At 44.3% G+C, this 10,602-nt stretch overlaps 1 protein-coding gene across 1 annotated transcript in view; it reads left to right on the top strand.

Annotated features, from left to right (window-relative positions):
- Positions 1-538: 538 nt before the first annotated feature.
- Positions 539-10,602, top strand: part of LOC116989918 (nuclear factor 7, brain-like) — a 48,797-nt gene continuing 38,733 nt past the window's right edge. The window contains exon 1 of the mRNA XM_033047472.1: positions 539-868. Within this exon, the coding sequence (XP_032903363.1) occupies positions 542-868 (327 nt within the window). The 5' untranslated portion in view covers positions 539-541. The remainder of the gene's footprint in view (positions 869-10,602) is intronic.

The raw sequence follows: 10,602 nt of genomic DNA, 5'->3' as shown, positions 1-10,602 counted from the left end.
GCCTTACTCTTTCGCGTCCATATTCAGGCCATTGTATTATCCAATCTACCCCTCCCTCGTGTGAGACGAGCTGAAAGCGGCCAGGACATCATCACACTGAACACTTGCAGCCAGATAGCATTCATTGCCCGGGACAGCAGCGGGCGCAGCGACACGGTACAGTAGGAGTTTAATTGGTTGAGAGATACAGCGCGCAAACAGGCACTTCGGCCCACCGGTTCCGCGCCGACAAGCGATCCCCAGACATTAACACTATCCTACACCAACTAGGGACATTTTTTACATTTACCAAGCCATTTTTTAAAAACATTTTCCAAGCCCCTGAAGAACCGAAGCGGAGAAAACCCGCACAGATTAATGGGAGAACGTACAAACTCCGTCCAGACCGAACCCGTAGTCAGGATCGAACCCGGGTCTCGGGAAGCAATTCGCTGTCAGGCAGCAACTCTACCGCTGCGTCACCGTAACTGCCACGTGACCATGGCCATATTCGGCAGCTCCACGTCAGTGAATACATTTTGAACCAGGAAGCGGAGATAAAATGGCTTCGAAAGATCAGGTCGAGAGTTTGACCGAGGAGGTAGTTTGTCCCATCTGCCTGGATTTCTTCACCGATCCGGTGATACTGGAGTGCGGGCACAACTTCTGCCGCTCCTGTATCACACAGAGTTGGGACAGGGAGGCGAAAAACACCTGCCCGGAATGTAGAGACGAGTTTGTGGACCGCACCCTCAGGGTGAATCGGGCCTTGGCGAGACTGACTGAGAAAGCTCGAGCACTGAGCCTAAATCTCAAAGAGAAGGAAAGTAAACTTCACTGCGAGAAACATCAGGAAGAACTGAAGCTGTTTTGTGAAACTGACAAGAAAGTGATTTGTCTGATCTGTCGAGATGGGCGGGAACACAAGTCTCACAGCTTCATACCGATAGAAGAAGCTGTTGAAATTTACAAGGTAAAAGCAAACCGATATTGATCACATCATTGTGTCATGTTTTTGTTTATTTCCTGACATTCCTCTTGTCTGATCTGAAACCCAACCCCAGGATCAGGTGAAATCATCTTTCGAATCTCTCACAGAAAAGAAATCAGAGATCGAACAAATGGAGCAGGAACAGAAAGAAAGCATTTCTGGAGTTCAGGTGAGGCATTGTACTATCGATTTCATTATTTTGTGTAGATTTGATCCCTGTGATGCGTGTAATAATGGGCACCTCTATAGAGCTCAGTAGTCGAGGACCCGAGATCTTGGGAGCGGTTGGGCAGCCAAGGACTTTACTCACTGGAGTGCAGGAGTCTGAAGAATGATCTATTGTATGTGTATAATATAACGAAACGAAATGTCAGGGTGAATACTCAGTCTCTTACCCTGAGTATGGCATCGAGCATGCGAGGGCATAAGTTTAAGGTGGGAGGGAACAGATTTAATACGAACATTAAGGGCAACTTTTGTGGTGGGTATATGGAACGAGCTGCCTGGGGAGGTAGTTGATTCAGGTACCATAACAATATTTAAAATATATTTGAACAAATTGGTGGAGAGATAATATTAGCACCTGGTGGGCCAGGTGGAAATTGCGCAGATGGGGCAATGGACAATAGACAACACACAATAGACAAGAGACAATAGGTGCAGGAGTAGGCCATTCGGCCCTTCGAGCCAGCACCATTATTCAATGGCTGATCATCCCCAATCAGTATCCCGTTCCTGCTTTCTCCTCGTATCCCCTGAATCCGCTATCATTAAGAGCCCCATCCAGATAACCAGCCTCCACCACCTCTGAGGCAGAGAATTCCACATTCACAACTCTCTATGTGAAAAAGTATTTCCTCTTTTCCGTTCTAAATGGCTTACCCCTTATTCTTAAAACTGTGGCCCCTGGTTCTGGCCTCTCCCAACATCGGGAACATGTTTCCTGCCTCTAGCGTGTACAAACCCTTAACAATCTTTTCTGTTTCCATTAGAAACCCTCTCATCCTTCTAAACTCCAGAGTGTACAAGCCCAGCCGCTCCACTCTCTCAACATATGACAGTCCCGCCATACCGGAATTAACCTTGTAAACCTACACTACACTCCCTCAATAGCAAGAATGTCCTTCCTTAAATTAGGGGTTCAAATCTGCACACAATACTCCATATGTGGTCTCACTAGGGCCTTGTACAACTGCAGAAGGACCTCTTTGTTCCTATACTCAACTCCTCTTCTTATGAAGGCCAACATGCCATTCGCTTTCTTCATTGCCTGCTGTACCTGCATGCTTACTTTCATTGACTGATGAACAAGGCCCCCAGATCCCTTTTCCCAATTTGACACCATTTAGATAATAATCTGCCTTCCTGTTTTTGCTTCCAAAGTGGATAAACTCACATTAATCCACATTAAACTGCATCTGCCCACTCACCCAACCTGCCAAGTCCTGCATTCACATAGCATCCTCCTCACAGTTCACACTGCCACCCAGCTTGGTGTCATCTGCAAATTTGTAATGTTACTTTGAATCCCTTCATCTAAATTATTAATGTATATTGTAAATAGCTGCGGTCCCAGCACCGAACCTTGCGGTACCCCACTAGTCACTGCCTGCCATTCTGAAAGGAACCCGTTAATAACCATATAACCATATAACCATATAACAATTACAGCACGGAAACAGGCCATCTCGACCCTTCTAGTCCGTGCTGAACACGTATTCTCCCCTAGTCCCATATACCTGCGCTCAGACCATAACCCTCCATTCCTTTCCTGTCAATATAACTATCCAAATTAATTTTTAAATGATAAAAACGAACCTGCCTCCACCACTTCCACTGGAAGCTCATTCCACACAGCCACCACTCTCTGAGTAAAGAAGTTCCCCCTCATGTTACCCCTAAACTTCTGTCCCTTAATTCTCAAGTCATGGCCCCTTGTTTGAATCTTCCCTACTCTCAGTGGGAAAAGCTTATCCACGTCAACTCTGTCTATCCCTCTCATCATTTTAAAGACCTCTATCAAGTCCCCCCTTAACCTTCTGCGCTCCAAAGAATAAAGCCCTAACTTGTTCAACCTTTCTCTGTAACTTAGTTGCTGAAACCCAGGCAACATTCTAGTAAACCTCCTTTGTACTCGCTCTATTTTGTTGATATCCTTCCTATAATTAGGCGACCAAAATTGTACCCCATACTCCAGAATTGGCCTCACCAATGCCTTGTACAATTTTAACATTACATCCCAACTTCTATACTCAATGCTCTGATTTATAAAGGCCAGCACACCAAAAGCTTTCTTTACCACCCTATCTACATGAGATTCCACTTTCAGGGAACTGTGCACAGTTATTCCCAGATCCCTCTGTTCACCTGCATTCTTCAATTCCCTACCATTTACCATGTACGTCCTATTTTGATTTGTCCTGCCAAGATGTAGCACCTCACACTTATCAGCATTAAACTCCATCTGCCATCTTTCAGTCCACTCTTCCAACTGGCATAAATCTCTCTGTAGACTTTGAAAATCTACTTCATTATCCACAACCCCACCAATCTTAGTATCATCTGCATACTTACTAATCCAATTAACCACACCATCATCCAGATCATTGATGTACATGACAAACAACAGTGGACCCAACACAGTTCCCTGTGGCACCCCACTAGTCACTGGCCTCCAACCTGACAAACAACCATCCACCATTACTCTCTGGCATCTCCCATTCAGCCACTGTTGAATCCATCTTGCTACTCCACCATTAATACCCAACCATTGAACCTTCTTAACCAACCTTCCATGAGGAACCTTGTCAAAGGCCTTACTGAAGTCCATATATACAACATCCACTGCTTTACCCTCATCAATTTCCCGAGTAACCTCTTCAAAAAATTCAAGAAGATTAGTCAAACATGACCTTCCAGGCACAAATCCATGTTGACTGTTCCTAATCAGACCCTGTTTATCCAGATGCTTATATATATTATCTCTAAGTATCCTTTCCATTAATTTGCCCACCACTGACGTCAAACTAACAGGTCTATAATTGCTAGGTTTACTCTTAGACCCATTTTTAAACAATGGAACAACATGCGCAGTACGCCAATCCTCCGGCACTATTCCCGTTTCTAATGACATTTGAAATATTTCTGTCATAGCCCCTGCTATTTCTACACTAACTTCCCTCAATGTCCTAGGGAATATCCTGTCCGGACCTGGAGATTTATCCACGTTTATATTTCTCAAAAGTGTCAGTACTTCCTCTTCTTTGAATCTCATAGTTTCCATAGCTACTCTACTTGTTTCCCTTACCTCACATAATTCAATATCCTTCTCCTTGGTGAATACCGAAGAAAAGAAATTGTTCAATATCTCCCCCATCTCTTTTGGCTCTGCAGATAGCTGTCCACTCTGACTCTCTAATGGACCAATTTTATCCCTCGTTATCCTTTTGCTATTAATATAGCTGTAGAAACCCTTTGGGTGTACTTTCACCTTACTTGCCAAAGCAACCTCATATCATCTTTTAGCTTTTCTAATTTCTTTCTTAAGATTCTTTTTACATTCTTTATACTCCTCAAGCACCTAATTTACTCCATGCTGCCTATAATTATTGTAGATCTCCCTCTTTTTCCGAACCAAGTGTCCAATTTCCCTTGAAAACCATGGCTCTTTCCGATTTTTACTATTTCCTTTCAACCGAACAGGGAAATAAAGATTCTGTACTCTTAAAATTTCACCTTTAAATGTACTCCATTTCTCTTCCACATCTTTCCCATAAAACAAAATGTCCCAATTTACTCCTTTTAAATCCTTTCGCATCTCCTCAAAGTTAGCCTTTCTCCAATCAAAAATCTCAATCCTAGGTCCAGTTCTGACCCTCTCCATAATTATATTGAAACTAATGGTATTGTGATCACTGGTCCCGAACAGTTCCCCAACGCATACCTCTGCCACCTGGCCCGTCTCATTTCCTAACAGGTGGTCCAGCACCGCCCCTTCTCTAGTAGGTACTTCTATGTATTGCTGCAAAAAACTATCCTGCACACATTTTCCAAACTCCAACCCATCCAGCCCATTTACAGAATGTGTTTCCCAGTCTACGTGTGGAAAATTGAAATCTCCCACAATCACTACCTTGTGCTTCCTACTAATATCTGCAATCTCCTTACATATTTGCTCTTTCAATTCTCGCTCCCCATTTGGCGGTCTATAATACACCCCTATAAGTGTTGCTACCCCTTTCCCATTTCTCAGTTCCACCCAAATAGCCTCCCTAGACGAGCCCTATAATATATACTGACAAAGCACTGCTGTAATGTCTTCCCTGATAAGCAATGCAACACCTCCACCTCTTGCCCCTCCAATTCTATCACACCTGAAGCAACAAAATCCTGGAATATTTCGTTTCCCCGCTCTTTGTTTTCTGTCTGCCAACCAATTTTCTATCCATGTCAGCACTCTACCCCCAATACCATGTGCCCTCAGTTTGCCCACTAATTTATGTGGGACCTTATCAAATGCTTTCTGAAAGTTCAGGTACTCTACATCCACTGGCTCTCCCTTGTCGATTTTCCTAGTTACACTCTCAAAAAATTGCAGAAGATTAGTCAAGCATGATTTCCCCATCGTAAATCCATGCTGACTCGGACCGATCTTGTTACTGCTATCCAAATGTGCCGCTAATTCATATTTTATGATTGACTCCAGCAACTTCCCCACCACCGATGTCAGGCTAACTGGTCTATAATTACCTGGTTTCTCTCTCCCACCTTTCTTAAAAAGTGGGATAACATTAGCTACCCTCCAATCCACAGGAACTGATCCTGAATCTATAGAACATTGGAAAATGATCACCAATACATCCACGATTTCTAGAGCCACTTCCTTAAGTACCCTGGGATGCAGACCATCAGGCACTGGGGATTTATCAGCCTTCAGTCCCATCAGTCTGCCCAACAACATTCCTGCCTAATATGGATTTCCTTCAGTTACTCCGTCACCCCAGATCCTCTATCCACTATTATATCGGGAAGATAGTTTGTGTCGTCCTTAGTGAAGACGGATCCAAAGTACATGTTCAACTCAGCAGCCATTTCCTTGTTCACCATAATAAATTCACCTTTTTCAGTCTTCAAGGGTCCAACTTTGGTCTTAACTAATGATCTCTTCTTCACATACCTAAAGAAGCTTTTACTATCCTGCTTTATATTCTTGGCTAGCTTACCTTCGTACCTCATCTTTTCTCCCCGTATTGTCTTTTTGGTATATTCTGTTACACTTTAAACATTACCCAATCCTCTTGCCTCCCTCTCATCTTTGCTACGTTGTACTTCTCTTTTATTTGTATACCGTCCCTGACTTTCCTTGTCAGCCACGGTCGCCCCTTATTCCCCGTGGAATCTTTCTTCCACTTTGGAATAAACTGATCATGCACCTTCTGTATTATTCCCAAAAATACCTGCCATTGTTGTTCCACTGTCATCCCTGTTAAGGTATCTTTCCAGTCATCTTTGGGCAGCTCCTCCCACATGGGTCCATAGTCCCCTTTGTTCAACTGTAACACTGACACCCTTCTCCCTCTCAAATTGTAGATTACAACTTACCATATTATGGTCACTACCTCCTAATGGCTCCTTAACGTCGAGTTCCCTTTATCAAATCCGGTTCATTACACAATTAAACTGATTTGATAAGGTCTTGGTCTGTTACATTACTTTCACCAGATATTTCAGAATTATCAAGAAGAGCTCTTGAATTGCCAAGGTAATGAAAGCTATGGATTACATACGGGTAAATTGAATTAGTGTAGATACGTACAGAGCCCAGCATGGACATGTTGGGCAGAAGGGCTTATTTGTGCACCTCAGGACTCGAGATTCACTCGCCAAATGTCACCTTCTATGTCATGAAGAAACACAGCAGAGTGACATAATATATTGATTTTAATCTTTCATCTGACAGGAAGAGTCACATAACCTTCAGTCACAGATCACATCCCAGTTTGCTGAACTGCACCAGATATTCACTGAGAAAGAGCAGCGCTTACTTGGAGATATCCGGAAGGAAGAGAAAAAGATTGTACAAAGAATGAAGAAAAATCTTCAAGAGATTCAAGAGAATTTAAATTCCATTGAAGAGGAACTCTCAAAGTTACAGGAACAGATCGATCACAAGGACGATGTGACATTTCTGAAGGTGAGGAGTTACACTACAGTTTGGATAAGTGAAAGTGCACAGTCACAAAGTGGTGGGTTACATTTCTGAAATAAATGCTGCATTTACCAGTAATTCAGTACTGGGTCAATGTTCCGTCTGTTCCATCTACTTACCACATCCGACAATAATGCCCCAAATTCCCCTCTCTACATCATGGACATTCGGCCCATCCACTGCTGTCAGTTTTCCTGCTCCGCACAAGCCTCTCCCCACCTACTCACAACATCCACCAGCAGTGCCCACAGTTGCCACATCTCTCGTGTTTATCCACCTTTATCCACGTCCCCATGAAATTACCACTCCTGTGGTAGAGGGTTCTATATTATCTTGACTGAATCTCTAGTGAAACTTTTGAAAGACCACCTTATATTTTATCACCAATTCAGTTTCTTCTCATTATCTGATATTTCAATGTTTAATCTTGCACTAAATTTTGTACCCTTTATCCTTTATCACTACACTGTGGACGGATTGTGTTTATAGCTTAGGTAAGGGGAAGGTACAGCGAGACCTGTGTGTCCTTTTACACCGGTCACTGAAAGTTGGCGTGCAGGTACAACAGGCAGAGAAGAAAGCTAATGGAATGTTGGCCTTCATAACATGAGGATTTCAGTATAGGACTAGAGAGTGCAGTATGTGTTCAGTTTTGGTCTCCTAATTTGAGGAAGGACATCCTTGTGATTGAGGCAGTGCAGCGTAGGTTCACGAGATTGATCCCTGGGATGGCGGGACTGTCATATGAGGAAAGATTGAAAAGACTAGGCTTGTATTCACTGGAGTTTAGAAGGATGAGGGGATATCCTATAGAAACATATAAAATTATAAAAGGATTGGACAAGCTAGATGCAGGGAAAATGGTCCCAATGTTGGGCGAGTCCAGAACCAGGGGCCACAGTCTTAGAATACAGTCTGTGACATTTAAGACTGAGGTGAGAAAAAACTTTTTCTCCCAGAGAGTTGTGAATTTATGGAATTCCCTGCCCTTCCCAGGGCAGTGGGGGCCATATCACTGGATGGATTTATGAGAGAGTTAGATAGAGCTCTCGGGGCTAGTGGAGTCAGGGGATATGGGGAGAAGGCAGGCACGGGTTATTGATAGGGGACGATCAGCCATGATCACAATGAATAGTGGTGCTGGCTCGAAGGGCCGAATGGCATCCTCCTGCACCTATTTTCTATGTTTCTATTTCTCTATTCATGTACTGTCTTTTCTTTGACAGGATAGCATGCAAACAAAGGCTTTTCACCGTACTACATGTAACTATAATAAGTTCATTCGTTCAGAAATGTTAGGAGCAGAATTAGCCCATCAAGTCTATTTCGCCATTCAATCGTGGCTGATCTACCTGTGCAAACCCCATTCTCCTGCCTTCTCCCCAAATCCCTGACACCCGCACTAATCAAGATAATATTAAATTCCGTTAATTTTCCTTTAATTAGCCAAAGAAACTCACGAAGTGTGCAGTCTTTCCTGTAAGTTTGATCCTCAGATCAATTGCAGATTTTTCACTAACACTCCTTGCACATTCTTGGTTCTTTGTTCGTTCGTGTAATACCCTCAAGCTGTGTCAGCTGGGGTCAGAGTTGTGAAATGGGAATTTTCAGCTGCTCCTAAAGTTCTATGGAATGGTTTCTGTTGTGATGTGAACCATCAGTCCCAATAAATTCAGGAACAAAATCAAGTGTTGGAGCAACTCTGCGGGTTCGGCAACCTCTGTGGGGGATTTGGATGGGTGACGTTTCGGGTCGGGACCCTTCTTCAGATTGTTGTTGTGAGGGGTGGGGAGCTGGAAAAGCGATGGAGTTTGACAAAGCCTCATGACTGGCAAAGGATACAGGCGAGGGAGGCCTGGCAGTTGTGTGGACATCGGCTAGAGATGAAAAGTGTAGAAAGGGGGTCAGGTAAGAAAAGAGGAGAGATATGTTGCCAGATGGAGGATTAGAGGAGAAAGGGTTCTGGCGGAATGTGTAAGAGAGCGGGTTGGTGTGAAAAGTGGAAGCTCATTAAGCTGGGCACATGGAAGAAATGGGGTAATGGGGAGAGAGCTGGTGTTACCTAACATTGGAGATGTCAATGTTCATTCTGCTGTGTTGTAAACTACCCGAGCGGAATATGAGGTGCCGATCCTCCATTTAGCGTGTGACCTCACTCTGTCAATGGCGGAGGCCCAGGTCTGGAAGAACAATATGGAAATGAGAAGTGGAGTTGGAATGTTTAGTAACCGGGATGTTCCGCTGATCTGGGTCACTTAGTCTACGCTTGGTCTCGATGATGTACAGGAGGGGGCCGAACCGAAGCGTCACCAATCCACATCCTCGTGAAACGCTGCCTGCTACGCCGTGTTCCAGCACTTTGTGTTTTATATAAGATGGCATTTTGCATTTCTTGTATCTCAATGAATTGAGCTTTGTGTTTTATTTATTTCAGGATGAAGCTGGTCGGGAGAGCAGGTAGGACATGCTCTTGACTGAAACTCTGTGTAGATGTGTAATGTAACACCAATGACATGCTCAATGTATCACCATGTGTTTACTGTTTGCAGTGCGAGTGTTGATACTGAATCGTTGTCAGTGACAGATGCTGCCCCGGCCTTTGAAACGATCTATCACCCCTTTGTGTTGAGCACAATGATAACAGAAATATCTGATGCCATTAAGTGGAGTAGCTTTTCTCCTTACGGTAAAAATATTGAATTCTCTGGGGTTTTTTAAACTAACATAATCTCCCCCCCCCCCCCCTCACACACACACACACACACACACACCTTCTCCCTGCATCCCCCACCCCATCCTCCTGCAGCTTCTTGACCCCCCCCCCTCCCCCCACCACCATCATTTCCCTGTACCTCACCTGCACTCGTATCCATTTCTCCCCTCCACCACATCCTCGACCACATACTCCACCACATCCTCCACCACATCCTCCACGGACATCCCTACCTCTGGCTTCACGATTCACACCCCTTCCATCCTTATCTCACACCGTGTGTCCTTTCCTCCCTGGCATTCATCCAACAATTGGCATATCAAAACAATCCTCTCGCTGGTATCCGCCTCTCACTTGTGTTGGGTGGAGATGGAATCCCACCTCTAGGCACAACTTCCCATCCCCACCCCTTTCCGCTTTCCGCAGACCATTACCTCTGCAACTCCCTGTTTCACTCGTCCCTATCCACCCAAACCTCCCTCTCTCCAGGTACTTCTCCCTGCAACCGCAGGAGATGCAACACCTGTCCCTATACCTCCTCCCTCCGACTTCGTCCAAAGACAACGACAGTCTTTTCAGGTGAGGCAGAGGTTCATTTGCACCTCCTCCAACCTCATCTACTGTATCCACTGTATCAGTGTGGACTCCTGTATATTGTGGGATCCTGATTGTAGATGATCAGCCATTATCAGATTGAATGGCGGTGCTGGA

This window comes from Amblyraja radiata, chromosome 30, assembly GCF_010909765.2.
Source record: "Amblyraja radiata isolate CabotCenter1 chromosome 30, sAmbRad1.1.pri, whole genome shotgun sequence".
Lineage (NCBI taxonomy): Eukaryota > Metazoa > Chordata > Chondrichthyes > Rajiformes > Rajidae > Amblyraja > Amblyraja radiata.
This window is presented reverse-complemented; position numbering and strand designations above follow the sequence as displayed.